The sequence below is a fragment of the Choloepus didactylus genome, chromosome 18, assembly GCF_015220235.1.
Source record: "Choloepus didactylus isolate mChoDid1 chromosome 18, mChoDid1.pri, whole genome shotgun sequence".
Taxonomy (NCBI): domain Eukaryota; kingdom Metazoa; phylum Chordata; class Mammalia; order Pilosa; family Megalonychidae; genus Choloepus; species Choloepus didactylus.
This window is the reverse complement of record NC_051324.1, coordinates 10,305,724-10,321,145: the sequence shown is the minus strand read 5'-3', so window position 1 is coordinate 10,321,145 and position 15,422 is coordinate 10,305,724. Positions and strand designations below refer to the sequence as shown.

Genomic DNA, 15,422 nt, shown 5'->3' with positions numbered 1-15,422 from the left:
CCTCAGTCCCCCCTCCTGTCCCCCCCTCTCTGTACCTGGTGGACCACGCCCTCCTCTCCAGCCTTTGCCCCAGCGATGTTAACAGGCAGCCCCGGTTTGTGACTGCCCCCCCACCCCCAACTCTGCTGCCCCTCACCATTCAGGTCAGCAAGGCAGGGCCAGGGGGCCTGCGGGATGGGGTGGGGAGTGGATCCTATCCTCAGGATGACCGAAATGTTGTCCCCGCCCAGGGCTGCTGTTCCTGGTGCTGAACAGGACATGCCACCTAATCCCTCCAGCCCCTCATTCGTTTTTTCCCTAGTTTTCTGTTTTGTCCTCCTAGCTTCGCTGTTTCTGTTTTCTGTCTTGATGGAAAGGTCGTGGTACTCAGTGTCAGAGAACAAATTGACAGAGGGCTTCAAAATTGACACTGCTGAGTCATGCACTTTAGACAGTTTAATTTTAACAGTCAAAACCATAAACCCTTTCTGGGAGGAGCGGCTCCACGTTCTCCCGTCCCTCCGTCCAGTCCCTGCCCCACACAACTTGGGATCTGGATGGCTTTGAGCTGGTACAAGGAGCTCTCAATCAAGGGTCTCCACCTTGGCAACAAGGTAGCCTCGGGTCCCTTCACCTCTCCGCGACTCAGTTTCTCCCCTTGTCAAGCTGGGAGTGATCATAACACAAAACACTCTTATGGCACCTACTGCATTAACTCATTTAATCCTCAGATTAGCCCAGTGAGGAAGGTATTGTAATCCGCAGCCTCCTTTTACCTACGAGGAATCTGAGTCACAGAGAGGTTAATTCACTTGCCCGAGGTCACACAGCTGGTAGGAGGCAGACCCAGGCTTTGACCAGGGGGTTTGGCTCATGGGCGTGGTGAGGGGCTGTACTTCCCCAGCTTCTGCCTGGTGTCAGCCCTGCCCTCTGCCCCCCACTCCAGCTCATTCAGACGCCCGCCCGAGGGGCCCCATCTTCCTGCCCGGTGGGCCTTTTGCCTAGATGGGCGGGTGGTCCATGTTCCCAGGTGAACCGGTCTTGGGTGGTCTGGGCCTCCCGGGTGGGCGGGGCTTGGAAGTGGGCGTGGCCGGGACCGGGATTGTTTGGGATTGAAAGCTGGGGCCTGGCAGTCTTTTCTGCAGCCGCCCCCAGCGGCCCCTGGGCACCTACCCAGACAAGCCCTTCACCTATGCTCCGCCTTCCACGAGCCTCCTGGCCCAGATTTCGTGGGATATCCGGGAGCGGAGCAGGGGCCCGGTGCTGCCCGACACCTACCTGGACCCCAGAGTCCGAGGCGCCCCGAGTCCAACCCGACCCCGGCCCGCCCGGCTTCCAGACCCCGCCCCAGGCAACCGCGCGCACTGATGGATGGAGGGAATGTGTTTGAAGTGTTTGTATGTTTTTGGAAAATAAGCGAAGCAGGGTGGGGAAGGCAAGGCTGGAAGGGCCGTTCTAGATGGAAATGCTGTTCTCGATCAGCACCGGGTCCAGGTAGTAGTAGGGGATGCGGAGGCACTTGTTGCGCTGGCGGATGTTGTGCGAGATCTGGGCCAGCCGCTGGCGCAGGGTCTCCATGCTCCTTCGAGGCGCGTCCTCCACGAAGTGGATGTCGGGGAAGTGGCCCAGGGGCCGCTGCGGGCACAGAGCCAGGCAGCTGGGACCGAGCCGGCCCGCAGCCCCCACACACGCCCTCCATAGCCGGACCCCCAGCCCTCTTGGCCTGCGGGAGGACCTGGCCCCACCGCCCTTTTCCTTCAGCAGCCCCTCTCTCCCTGCTTCCCACCTTTGGGACACCTCCACCTATCCTGGGACCCCGGATCCCTACCCCACCCCCATCCCACTAAGCTCAGAGGTCTGAGGGCACCCTGTCATCTGGCTCCTTGCAGAGCGTCCATAGCACCAGCAGGGTGATGCACGTGGTCTTCACGTCTGGCAGTGTGTCCAGGAAGGTCTCCAGCGTGGTCAGCCCCTTCACCTGCATCGGTGGGTTCCTCATGGATGATGGAAAATTAGGCATCCAGGAGGTGAACTCCAGCTGGGGTGTGAGTAGAGGGAGGGTTCTGGGTCAGAGAGCACCCAGGGTCTCCCTGTCCACCAGGGACCCACCACCCTCTGCCCCATCACGGACTTGGCCTCCTGCAGCAGTGGGCTGAGGCTGGTCTGGGCTGGTCGGGGCTGGGGTGGGGACAGGGTGGAGATTGGGGCTGGGGCTGAAGTTCAGGCAGTTAGCGTTGGGCTGGGATTGGAGCTGAGGCTGGGCCCCAGGGGTGGACTGAACTTGGGGCTGGACTAGGAATTATGGCTGAGGTTGAGTTTAGAGTTGTGGCTGGAATCGAGGTTAGAGCACGGGTACCTGCCCTGTGTTGACAGCTGCATGCTTGGCAGAGCAGAGGAAGATGATGATGGTGACATACCGAATCAGCTCGGGCACCGTTCGCAGGCACGTGGGAAAGCCTGGGGGGGACGGGCGCAGGTGGTGTCAGTGCTACCCAGCTCACCTCATCTTGCCAAGACTCCAAGCTGTCACCCCCATGCCCTCATCCTGCCTGCTTGGCCCTCCTGCGGCCACTGCCCTAGCCCACAGTCCAGACCACAAGCCCAGGAGATTGGCTGGACCCGGCCAGATGACTTTCAAGGCTGCCCCTGCCCCTTGCCTGAGAAGTGGCCTCAGATCCCTCCTCCAGCTCCCCTAAGGGGCCTCCTTGGTCCCAGGCCTCGGGGAGTCCAGGCTGGGCACAATCCCCCCATCACCTGTTCCCCCACCCCGTCCCCCTGTGAGACTGCGCTCATTCCCAATGGATGAACTGCAGCTGGCGCTCGGGCTCACACTTCTTCCCTGACCAAACTGTTTCTTTTTCCTGTTGCCCAAGTGAGCAGCCAGCCCTGGTTGCCATAGTGACTCTGGGTTCAGAGAGCTCAACAGATTCAAACCAGCCCTCATCATCTTCCTCCCAAACTGGCTCCCCCTGCCGAGCCACCAGCTCCAGGCATGACACATGCCACCCAGTCCAGCTGCAGAAGCCTGCAACCTGGGAGTCACCCCTGATCCCTCCCTCCCCCCACCCCACTTCCCACTGCCAAGCCCAAATCAATCACCAAGTCCTGTCATCTCAGTCTCCCAACCAGCTCTCAAATTCCCCGTGTCCCCACAGCCCCCACTCCAGTCAGGCCCCTGCCACCTCCCTCCTGGACACCGTGATAGCTTTCCAAGCACTCTCCTGACCTGCAAATCTGACCCCCTCACAAGCCCCTCGATGGGTCCCTGTGGCCCTCGGGGTAACACCAAACTCCTTAGCCAGGCCCTGCAGCCAGCCTGCTTCAGCCTTAGCCCCCTGAGGACCTGCCCACCACCCACCCTGAGCTCCAGGTGCAGAGAACTGTGGGCAGATCCCTGGACTCACTATGCTCTCTCTGGCTTCTAGGCCTTTCTACAAGCTCTTCCCACTGAAAACTCTCCCAATCTCATGCCCTGTCATCTCCCAGCTAACTTTCCCAGTCTGCAGGGCTTAGCTGGATGTTAGCCAAGGTGGTAGATCTTCACTAGATCTCAGCTTGCTGCTTATCCACCCCCAATTTCCACCCACCACCCCTCCCCCAGCTGGGTTAGGGACCTCTCCTGGGCTCCTATAGCCCCCCACCCACCCAAACAGCACCCATCCTGCTAGAGAGTCATTGTCCCCTAGACTTGAACTCCTTGAGGGCAGGCACCTTCACCTGGCTCATTCCCTTTTGCCTCCACAGTGTCTCTCACTTAATAGGTGCTCAATAAACACTTGTCACCTCAGCTCCCAATTGACATGACTGCAAGCTCCCCATCCACTCCCCAGCTGCCAGCACGCACTGCCCTTTCCTTTGAGCTCATGTCCCACTTCTTGGGCCACAAAGGTCCTTTTCTGGGGTGGGGGGCTGGGACCCCTCCAGCTCTCTGCAGAGATGAGCCACAGCTCCTGGGACCAGGCAGGGACCCATGGCCAGCCCTGCTTTCCTCCCCAGCCCCTCTGAGATGATGCTTGTCCAGGGGCCAGGGACGGGCCTGGCCAAATCCCAGGGCAGTGACTTACTCTCCTTCGGCTACAGTGAGACATGCTCTCTCCCGACCCAGGAGGGCCCTAGTGGACCTACCTGGGGGATGCCCCATTGCCCAGGTTCCACAGGGACCTGAGTACCCAGGCCCATACCTGAGCTCTCCCGCCCCAGCAGGCACTCCTTGAAGATCTCCTGCACCCAGCACTGCAACTCCGAGTCACCCTCCACAGCTGCATCACTCGGGTAGTAAAAGGTGATGATCTCTGTCACATACCTGCCAGGGGACAGGGCCTCTGTTTGGACCCTCCTCAATCTGATTTCTCCCACCTCCTCCAGGAGACCCTGGCCTTGGCTGCCCAGAGCTGGCACCCCACAGCTCAAGCAGGCCTGTGGGTGGGCACGGACTGTGGGGCAGAGGTTGGAGAGGGGGGCCTGGCAAGGTCAGAAGATACTCAGAGAGCTCCCTAGTAAGGGTCAGGAGAGGTCCACAGGAAGCTCAGACCCCAAGTACATGTGTGATGGACACCCAGACTCCAGACCCCATCCCGCAGGCCAAGCCCCTCCCAGTGTGGCAGCAGACGCCCACGCCCCTCCCAACATCCCAGGACATCCACCCCACGGGCCACCTGCTGCTGTCCCGACCCCACCTCTCCAGTGCATCCCACACTGCCAAGCTGTCATCACGGTAATAATATCCGGGCAAGTCCTGGACCCCACGCTCCACAAAGTCGTTGGGGAGGTAGAGTCGGTCGTAGCTGATCTCGGCCAGAGCCCGCACCATCACCTCAGCAAAGCCCTCCAGGCCCAGGGACATGCCCTGTGAGGTGGAGGCAGAGGCTGGAGCTGGGGGGTGTCCCCCACCCACCTCAGATCTCCACCGGCTCCAGGCAGAGCCCCCCTAAGCCCAGCACTCTGCACGCCCAGCCCCTGCCTCCACACCCTTCTAGGCACAGCATCTCTTTAACCTGTTGTCCCCTCCTGCCATGCCTCAGCACTGTCAAAGGGAGGTGGGAAGTCCTGCTGGTAGCCTAACTGCCAAGGCCAAAAGGAAAGCAAAGGTCTTGCTGGGGGTGGGGGCAAAAGCCTCACCCTGGCCGAGAGCCCCCCCTCATTGAGGAGGAGGGCCCGTCCGATGCTGTTGATCTGGATGGTGAAGCGGGTATGGGGGATGAGGAGCTGGGGGAGAAAGCGAGGGCAACAGTGAGAAAGGAGCAAAATTGCCCCCCAAAAAACCTTAGTTCCCCCATTTCTGCAATGTCAACCAACCCTTCCCCACTTTTGGAAGTCCCCCACCCCAAGCCCTCTCTTGTGGGTCCCAAGCTGCCTCCCTAAGTATAACTGGAATCCCACTGGCTGCCAAATGAGCCAGGTGGCTCTCCGGGGCCAGGTGAGGGCCAGGATGCTAAATGGAGGCCCCCACCTTGTAGAGGGGGTGGCACATGGGGAGCTGCCTCAGCATGGCCAGGAAGAAGGCCTCGCCGATGAGGTGGGTCTCCAGCAGGTGGGCGATGGCCTCGTGGCTGTAGAACTCAGCGTAGCGCACCCACGTCTTGGCCAGCAGCCAGTCCCACTCGCAGTCGTTGGGCAGGAAGATGGGGCAGTCGGGCCCCGGGGTCTGGCTGAGCTGGGGGTGGGGAAGAAGGGAGGGTTCGGTGAGGGCCGAGCCCCCTCTCACCCAGGGGCACCCACTGTGGGAGGGAGGCAGACGGAAGCATGAGCAGTAGCAGCTCCCTCCCCGGCCCGCACCCCAGACCTCTGCTCCCCCACCGCTACCTGGCAGGGATTGGTTTATCAGGTGGAAGGATGAATGAATTCAGAGACAAGCGTGAGCCATCACGCACATTCCTATCTGGTCCCCTCTGCACACATACACACGGGCATGCCCACTCTACACACAGATGCACACACTCACACAGGCACTCTCACGAATGGGGGCACATGCAGGTACACAGATGGATTCACGTGCACACACACATACACACTGACCTGTTGACCACACACTCACACAGATGCACACACAGGGACATGCAAGAACACATACTGACTCACACCCAGGTCCACACGCTCACACAGGTCTGCACACTCACACGGGTGCACACACAGGGACGTGCACACTCACAGCTCACACACCGGCAACACGCTCGCACAGAGGCCCAGCACCCCGGGCACCTGGATGGCGATCGGCATCAAGTTCCCTTCGGGTCCGAAGTGCAGCAGGCAGATTGGGGCGCAGTGGTGCTGCTTGCGGCCGTTGAGCTCGATGGAGGGGATGCCCTCCAGGATGCGGTAGTCGGCCAGGTAGATGTTCCCCTTCTGGAGGGGAGCCATGATGGGCAGGCAGGTAGGCTTGAACCCCAGGTACCTGTGACCCCAGCCCTGGGTGTAGAGTGTGCTGCCCCCACCCAGCGGCGGGGAGGGCGAGGCAGTGGGGATGCGGGGGAGATGGGGCCCCTGCAGGCCGGGGATGGGGGCCGGGTCGGGAGGCAGGGAGGCCAGAGGGGTCTCCGCTGGAGCCGGGCCTCACCTCCAGCTCCGCCTGCAGGCAGGTTCCCTCGCCCAGGAACGGGGCCACCATGTCGTCTGTGACGGGGAACTTGTCTGGGATCTGTGTGCAGCGGCGGAGCAGACCCGGGTTGACCCCATTGAGGTACTGGTACCCGAAGAAGCTGTCCTCTGCCCAGTGGTCCGCCACATACTCTGGGGGGGACAGCGCGGGGGCGTCACGACCCGACCCGGTCCCCCGCAGAGGCAGAGAGACGTGGGGCCGAGGCCCGGGACCGAGGGAGACAATGGACACCCGAGAGGCCCCCGGGAGGTAAAGGAAGCCCCTCGCCTACCTGGAGCGGCCGGAGGGGGCCCGGGGTGACGTTTCCCAAGAGGCCGCCAGGGGGCGCCCCCGCGCAACTCGCCGACGCCTCCCCGGGTTCGCGCCCCCCAACCCCACTTCCCCGACGTGCGCGTCCTGCCCCCGTCAGCCGCCTCGCGTCCCTCCTGCCCGAGACCACCCGCCTCCCCCAGGTTCAGCTCGGAATGCCCCGCCCCGCACCGGAGACGATGGTCTTGTTGGCAGGGAATATTTTCCTGATGTCCTTCAGTTTCTTCCACGAGTGTTTGCAGTCTACCAGGCCGCGGAGCTTGAACTTCAGCGCCCTAGGCAATGAGTCCCCAGGGGGGAGACCGTCAGAGAAGCTGCCGAGCCCGCTGGGACACTTGGGTCTTAAGGTCTCTGAGTCTCAAAGTCTCAGGGTCTCTGTGTCTCTATATTTCAGGGTCTCTGGATCTCCAGATGTCTGGGTCTTAGGTATCTCTCTAGGTCCCTGGGTATCTGTCTCAGGGTCTCTGGATCTCAGGGAGATTGTCTCTGTATCGCTGTACCTCAAGTTCTCTGTGTCTCAAGGTCTTTGGGTCTCTGAAAATCTGGGTCTCAGGGTTTCTGGATCTCTGGGTCTCAAGTATCTTTATCTCTAGGTCTCTGAGTCTTTGGGTCTCTGGGTCTCTGGATCTCTGGGTCTCTGGATCTCAGGGTCTCTGGGTCTCTGGATCGCTAGGTCCCTGAGAATCTCGGTCTCAGTGTTTCTGGATCTTTGGGTCTCGGGGTCTTAGTGTCTCTGGGTCTCTGGGTCTCTGGATCTCTGGGTCTCAGGGTCAGAGTCTCTGAGTCTCCAGTCTCTGGATCTCTGGGTTTCTGGGTCTCTGGATCTCTGGATCCCAGGGTCTCTAGGTCTCTGGATCTCTGGGTCTCAGGGTCTCAGGGTCTCTGGGTCTCTGGATCTCTGGGTCTCTGAATCTTTGGGTCTCAGGGTGTTAGGGTCTCTGGACCTCAAGGTCTCTGGGTCTCTGGATCTCTGAGTCTCTGGATCTTTGGGTCTCAGGGTCTGGGTCTGTCTAGGTCTCTGGGTCTCTGGATCTCCAGGTCTCGGGGTCTCTGTGTCCTGTATCTTCTGCTCTTCCAGGCTCTAGGCCTCTGGGTCTCTAGGTCCGTCTTCCACCTCTCTCTGCCTTCCTGGCCATCCCAACCTCTGGGGTGCTCATGAGGGTGCCCACGGAGCAGAGGGCCCTGCCCACACTCACATGGGTCCCAGGCGGTAGAAGAAGGAGGCCGTCTTCACGAAGGAGTAGCGGAGATTTGAGTTCAGGAATTTGGTGGCCTTAATGTTGATGAGAATTGGGAATCCAGGGATGTAGCCGTTAAACCTGGGGGAGGGGAGTAGAGGACTGGGGCCGGGTACCTGGGGGAGGAGGAGGAGGGATGGGGGACAGGACCCCAGGTGACCGCCATGGGAGGGACCCCAGGGGGGCGACATGAGTCCTTACTCGGGCCGGTTGCGGTTCCTCCGGACGGGAGGGTGGTAACTGGGGATGTGAATGTAGTTGGGCAGCCCCGGAACGAAGACCCTCCAGCTGCAAAGGAGCAAAAGACGGACCCGGAGCCCCGCGCCCGGCTGCACCACCCCGACCCCCAGACCCCATGCCGCCCCCATGCCGCCCCCTCACTGGTAGAAGTCCTGCTTGGCTCTGATCTCCTCCTGCCGGTGCGCCAGAAGGATGGGGAGCGTGTCCTGCGCTGCTATCTTCCCTATGGGGAGACCAGAGACGGGGCCCAAGGTCTGACGCCGGCCCTGCCCACCCCTGCACACGTCAGGGCAGCTCTGGTGGGGCAGGACCCGGAAGGCCTCTCCAAAAACCCAGACAGACGGACCACGGACAGACCCTCCTCCCCCTCACTCCACCCTTCAAGCCTGGCTCTGCTGGCGCAGGAAGTCCTCAAAATAGTGATAACTAACAGTTATTTAAGCCCTTAGCTGGTACCGGGCACTTTCTAAACTACTTCTTTTAATAATTTAACCCTCTCTAGAACAACCTTTTGAGACAGGTGAACCATCACCAGCCCCCAACCCCTTCTCCACAATTCCAAAATCCAAACAGCTCTGGAAATCAAGCTTTTTTTTTTTTTTTTTTCCCATAAATTAGAAAGAAATTCATTGCTTGAATTTCAGTTGACCCGAAGCTATAGGTAGTCTTTATTTAACTCACTTGGTGTAACTAGTCATAGTTTTTGCTGCAGGAATATGAGTATAATTGATTGAGCGTGTCCTCAGTAGAATAATATCTAAATCTAAATAATATCCGAATTTCAAAACCCCTTGGGCCCCAACAGTTTCGGCTGAAGGACCATGTAGTCCTGCACAGTCAGCGTTACACACGAACGATCCAAGCCTGGATTTGAACCCAGGCCCTGGGCTGCCGGCCCTTACCCAGCACCCAGTAACAACCACGGACTTCCAAGAGCTGCCCGTGAACTCCTGTTAGACATAATCTCGTAGGAGCCTCACATAAACTCCGGGAAGCAGGTTCTGCAATGAGCCCCATTTTACAGATGGGGGCCCCAAGGCTTGGAAGAATTCAGAATTGTGCCAGGAGCCACAGCTGGAACCCGGTGGAGCTGAGCTCCAAATCCAGGCCTGTCTTTCTCCAGTGTCCTGGCCATTTGTCCCCACAATAGCTGGGACCTACCCCCACGGCCCGCATCCTTTTCCCCAAGCCCCCTGTTCATCGCCCTCTCCCTCCTCCATTGGCCTCAGCTGACCGTTGTGTTCCGGATGAATGGTGCCCCCTGGAGCTGTGCAGCAGTGACCCAGCTTGGCTTCATCCCTAGGGAGGGAGCCTCACTTCTTCGAGGGCCCAGCAGGTGACTCAGGTCTCACTGCCCTGGTGTTGCATGGTGGCTGCCCCACCCAGCCCCATTCCTGCCTGGCCACCCAGTGCCACCCTGTCTGTCCCCTGCTCCCCTGACACGCAGACACGTCACTGTGGGAAGATGCTCGCTGCCCCAGTGAGACACTTGCCTTGGCATCTCCACCCTCCCCCACGTCTGCCTCTCTGCTCCCCAGCTCAGGCCCTGCTCCCCACTTGCTAGGGGAAGGTTCTAGCCACAAGGCAATGAGAAATGGAAGAGAGGTGGTCAGCACCGGGAAGATGGGGCTCTGGGGCCAGCAAAAACTCGTGTGGTGGGGCCAGGGGCTGGCAGAGGACACACCTCCTACTCCAGTGTAGCAACCGCATATTGGGGTGCCTACCCAAGCCCGCCAGCCACAGGCTCTGAGTTGGGGTGAATGCAAAGAGCTCAGGCACTCAGTTTCTCTCCCCCTCTCACGGGAGCCACCAAGCCCCTGGGCAGCCCCCACCAGGCCACCACCATGAAAACCTGATGGTCTTTACAAATAACAGAGCGTCCCATTGGAGTGGGGTGGATTGTTACTGGATTAAGGGGGTCCTTTTGGAGGAACAATGCATCCTGTTAGAGAAATATGGTGTCTTATTGCATTAATAAAACATCCCATCAGTCTAAAAAAATGCTAGGGCAGCTTGACAGTGTGTGAGGCCACCTATTGGAGTCCCATGGAGAACTGTGGGAATATTCCATCAGTTGTAATTACAGGGCATCCTAGTAGGAACGGACCAGCAGGGCATGCAATTTGGAATTAAGGGGCATCCTGTCAGGATCCAGGGACCTATGCATCAGGGGATAGCCAGGCACCCTGCTGGAGGCGAGGGGAGGGCTGTGGAGGTAGCAGAGCGTGCTCTGGGAATGCTGTCTCCAGCCAGACTCTGGGATCCCGAGGGCCGCCCCTCCAGCTCGCCCAGCACCCAGCCCCAGTAACGCCTGAGGGCTGACGCGAGTGGCAGGTGTTCCCAGGAGACCCCCGTGGGGTTTATGGAGGCGCCCCCATCCCACCCCTCCCACTCTCCTCTGCCTGGGGATCCACTCGGAGCCTGGGGTGGCCCTGCCGGCATGGGAGGGGGTGGCAGGGGCTTGCCTGTGGCCTCCCGGAGCGCCAGGGTCTCATAGCCATCCATCCATTGGTAGGCGGGGAAGTGGTAGATGCGGCCGTCGGGGGCGCAGATCTGCACGTAGTTGCAGTACCAGGAATTCTTGGGGAGGAAGGAGTGGCGCTCCTTGTGCAGGCGGATGAGAATGAGCTCCCCCAGGTCCTGCTGGCACCGGACGGTGTACTGGTCCACCTGGCAGGGCACAGGGCCGTGAGCAGGCAGGACGCAGCCCCAGCCGCCTACCCGGGCCCTGCTCACACTGGGCGATGCTCACCTCCCTGGGCTGGGGTGGTGAGCAGTTGGGACATGGATGTGATCACTGGGTCCCCTCCTGCTCCTCCAGCCCAGCTGTCCCCAAACCCTCTCTCCACTGCGCTCCCAGCTCCCGAGGTCCCTTCCTCTCTCTGTCCCCTTCCCCTGCCATCTGCAGGCTGCAGGAACCCGGCAGGCCCCCGGGAGATGGGGATACAGGGGTCTAAGTGGGGCCGGGGGCCTCCCAAGTCTGCTGAGCCCCTTCTCCTGTTTATTAATGAAGACACAGAGGTTCCGAAGTGGCCTCAGGTAGTTGGAGTGACCTATTAAGATCACAGAGCAGCGAGTGGCTGGGCCTGACTCCAAGTGAGGGCTGGGGGCCCAGCAGGGGTACCGCCCACCACGGAGCACACAGGTCCCCCTGGACGGGCTGGACGGGTGCCAGATAAAATTCCAGCGACTCCAGTGCAAATTTAAGCGAGTTGTGATGCAAGGTAACTTAGCAAGAGTGAGTAGAATGGGAGAGAGGGGGATGAGGGAGAAGGGGAGAGAGGAAATGGGAAAGGGGGGAGGGAAGTGGGAAGGGGATGAGGAAGAGGGGGAGATAAAGGGAGTGGGAGAGGGTTCAGAGATGCAGGACACACGTGGGGTGAATGATGGAGAGAGGAAGGGGACCAGGAGGGTGAGTGAGAGAGAAGAGGTGAGAAAAGGGCAGGGAGAGAAATGAGGAATGAGCAGACAGGGGTGAGAGCTGGGGGGCCGGGAATGAAGTAGAAGGGTGCTCCAGAGACCAGGGCCGTTGGGGCGGCTTGGAGGGCCAGATCTGGGGTGAGCAGCTCCCAGGGCCACCCTTGGAACCCCACTGCTCTCCAGCCCCTCCCTGCCATGCTCGGGCCCCTCTGCCCCCCACCCTGCACCCCTGCACCTCTGGCTGCACACACACACACACACACACACACACACACACACACACACACTCACCGCGCCGGTTGCAAAGTCTCTCCCAAAGTGGTTCAGCCGCTGCTTGTGGCTCTCTCCTTGGGTGCCCACGATGGTGAGCGAGATGGGGTCCAGCGTTCCCGACAAGGGGTCGCTGCCCGTGGCCACGTTGACTTTGTAGGTGGCCATGGCTGCTCCTCAGGAGGCGCGGGGGGCCCCTCGATCCCGGACACGAAGTGGGGGGGACCACAGGCGGGTGCTGCCCTGGTCGGCGGGGCGGGGCGGGCTCCTGGCCGGGGAGCAGGCGGCGCAGCTCCGGGCGCTCGGCGCTGGCAGGGAGGCGACGGCAGGCAGGGCGCTGGCCGGCCTCTGAGAGGGCGGACAGAGGATGTCAGGGATGAAGGCGCCTGCAGGGTGGGGGAGCCAGTCCGGCCTGAGCCGGGGCCCCAGGGAAGGTGGGGGAGGGGGCTGGGCGGGGCCCCCTGACTCCTATCAGCCTAATAAGCTCCTGCCTCCCGCCCGCCCCCATGGGCTGCAGATCTGGGTGCCCCCAGTGAGCAGGGCCTTGGGCAGGGGGTGAGGGCTGGGGGTGGTGGGCGGCACAAACTTGCTGCCCCGCGGGCTGCTGCCTGGAAATGGGGAGGCTGTGGAGGAGGCTGGCCGTCCTCCTGCCCCATCCTCCTGACCCAGGGCCTGGAGCACATGACCTGACGGGAGGTGGGTGGGTGTTGAGGACCCAGGGACCACCTGGGCACAGGCAGTTGCTGTGGGAGGTGCTAGAGGGAGAGATCAGGGATGGGAGAAGGGACATCTGCTGCTCTGGCGAAGGAGGGATTGGGTGGGACACAGGTTAGAAGACAGTCGGAGTGAAACGTGGGGCATAAAAATAGGCTAGTTAGTGGGTAAAGAATTTGTGATCTGTTCACACACTAGAAATCCACACAACAATAAAAAAGAATGAGCTACAACACAGATGAATCTCACAAAGACTATGTTGAGTGAAAGAAGGCAGACGTCCTGATTCCATTGACCAAGTTCAAGAACAGGCAAAGCTAAGCAATGCTTCTGAAAGTCAGAATGGTGGGGAGCTCTGGGATGGGGGTACAGACCAGGCATGGGCACGAGGAAGATGTGCAGGGAGCTGGAAATGTTCTGTATCTTGATCTGAGGATATAGAGGACACCGGATGCATCTTAATGAATCTACACTATCCCTCAATTTTGTAAAGTCCATGCCACCACTGAGGGGAAAGAAAAGAAACAAAAAGAATGAAGCTGGGAAGAGGATTTGAGCTGAGGTTGGGATCAGGGTTGGGCTCCAGTGGAATTGGGTTTGTTGGGCACTGGATCATTCATTCACCCATTCACTCACTCATTCACTCATTTGTTCACTCACTCATTCATTCAGCAGATGTTGATTGAGCACACACAGTGTTCCAGGGCCTGTTCTAGGCATTGTAGATATAAAGAAAGAATAAAACACATGCGGCACTTACTAAAATATCTGGGAGAGAAGGACAAGAAACAGTAAACAAACGGATGCCATACTTTCGATATGAAATATTCCTAATGAAATAAACCCAGGGCGGGAAGTGCAGACAAGTTTCCGACAGAATCGCCAGCGCGATGACAGACGTGGGGGTCCCAGGCTAGGACTGTGTGTGTGTGGGGGGTGGACTGAGGTTATTTGCTGCAGTGAGAGAAGGTCGGAGTTCAACTCTCAGCAGATGGTGCTGGGGCCCGGGGAGAGCGAGGAGACAGTCAAGCTCCTGCCCCCTTTTCCGGACCTGCCCTCTTTCCTTCCGACTCCCCCGGGGTAGCTCCTGCCAACCAGGGAGCACCAACCCAGGTTTCCTCCATGGTGGCACCCTTCTGACACCACGAAGGGAAGGGCACGGTGACCTGGGCCAAGTCAGGACCGAAGTGGGGCTGGGAAGGTTCTGGTAGGTTCAGGGTTGGGTGAGGAAACAGGAATGAGATTGTGACTCAGGTTTAGCTGAAAGACAAGGAGGCAGATGGAGTCAGGGATTGAAATGATCTTCTCAAGACCCAAATCTCCTCACATCACCCCCCACCCTGACCCTGGAGAAAGCCAGGTAGTGGCTGTTCATTGCCTTTGGAGTGAAGACATCACCACTTTACATATGGCCTCATGGCCTGCCTCGTCGGCCTCACCCTACCCGTTCCCCTGCCCTCTTCTGTCTCAGAACACATGTCCTTCATTCATTCCTCAGCAGACACTGACTGAAACCCTGCTGGAGCCCAGCCCTGTGCAGGTCCTGAGAATACAACGTAGCCAAAGCAAATCCCTGCCCTCGGGAGGCTTACATTCTAGTGTGGGAACCAGGCAACATTACCTAATAACCAAGTAAACTAAAGGGTATGTTAAATGACGATAAGCTCTGAAGAGTAAAAATAAAGCAGGGAAGGAGAATATGAAATAGAGGGGAGTAAACTTCAGATGTCAAGCGGCCAGGGAACTGCCCCTTGAGAAGGGGACTTTCGAGTAAAGACCTCAAGGAGGCCAGGCAGCTCCTTCTGGCCTCGGGCCTCGCACAGGCTGTTCCCAGCCTGCCTCCTGGGCCTGGTTTCGGCCTCCTTGACCTGCAGATCTTAGCTCAGTAACAGCTTTCTCAAGGAAGGCCAAAGTTACTACTAATGGCTGTCCCACACTGTCTGCTTATCTGTCTCCCTCACTGGATTAGACCGTCTGTAATTTGGTTTTCTCCTCACTGCCTGGTACATCTCCCGGCACGTCGGAGACTCTCGATGACTGGATGGGTTAGTGATGAGGATCAGGTCGGGGTTGGGGATTGAGTAAATCATGGGGTGAGGATTAGGGCAAAGATTCAGATTGGAGAGCTGGATTGGGGAAAGGATGCCGTTAGGCTCTGGGAAGGATGTGAGGGAGAGGACTGGGTTAAGGGGATGGAGGTGGGAGTGGAGAGAAGGCCCAGGAGGCAGGTCTTGCCGGCCCTCTGGGTGACTGGCAGGACTCTCTCACCCACCTGGGCACAGGGCTGTCCCAGCCATGGGGGGACTGTCGGGCGGTCAGTCTGCTTGCCTGGGCTCTGCTCCGCCACCTCCTGACTCCTAGGGGATGCAAATTCCATGTACACTCTGCCCTGCAGCATCTCCCCTTCCCTCATGGTGCCTCCAGGGGGCTGCTGAGGCTTGGTGAGGAGCAGGGTGCAGGAGTGGGCAAGATGAGGCTGGGGGCTGGACTGGAGCTTGGGAAACTGTGCAGCCAGGCCCCTGGGGGATGCAGGGTCCTGGGGCAGTTGGGGAGAAAGGCCCAACATGAACCTGTCTATCCAGGGGCAAGATCGCACTGGGGAGTGATGTCTGGGGGGTGGGGGTAGGGGTGCATGGACAGCCTGGAGGATGACTTGG

The 15,422-nt window shown here is 59.5% G+C and overlaps 1 protein-coding gene across 1 annotated transcript; it reads right to left on the bottom strand.

The window, feature by feature from the left end:
* Positions 1-1,434: 1,434 nt before the first annotated feature.
* On the bottom strand, positions 1,435-12,219 carry LOC119513957 (arachidonate 12-lipoxygenase, 12R-type). Its single transcript, XM_037809438.1, has 15 exons — positions 12,073-12,219; positions 10,827-11,031; positions 8,503-8,584; positions 8,323-8,409; positions 8,080-8,202; positions 7,055-7,158; positions 6,533-6,705; positions 6,178-6,321; positions 5,429-5,632; positions 5,098-5,184; positions 4,656-4,825; positions 4,161-4,282; positions 2,336-2,436; positions 1,847-2,017; positions 1,435-1,614 (listed from the first exon to the last, which is right to left on the bottom strand). Exons 1-15 carry the CDS (start codon positions 12,217-12,219, stop codon positions 1,435-1,437), a joined length of 2,100 nt encoding a protein of 699 aa, XP_037665366.1.
* Between the last annotated feature and the right edge of the window lie 3,203 nt (positions 12,220-15,422).

What these genes read in the sequence shown, in the direction of transcription:
- LOC119513957 (XM_037809438.1), bottom strand. Translation starts at nt 12,219, where the DNA reads ATGGCCACCTACAAAGTCAACGTGGCCACGGGCAGCGACCCCTTGTCG. An exon ending in GCTGGGGCGGGAGAGCTCAG is followed by an intron (nt 2,437 to 4,160) that starts GTATGGGCCTGG and finishes CGTCCCCCCCAG; the next exon opens with GCTTTCCCACGTGCCTGCGA. An exon ending in GCAAGGAGCCAGATGACAGG is followed by an intron (nt 1,615 to 1,846) that starts GTGCCCTCAGAC and finishes CTGTGCCCGCAG; the next exon opens with CGGCCCCTGGGCCACTTCCC.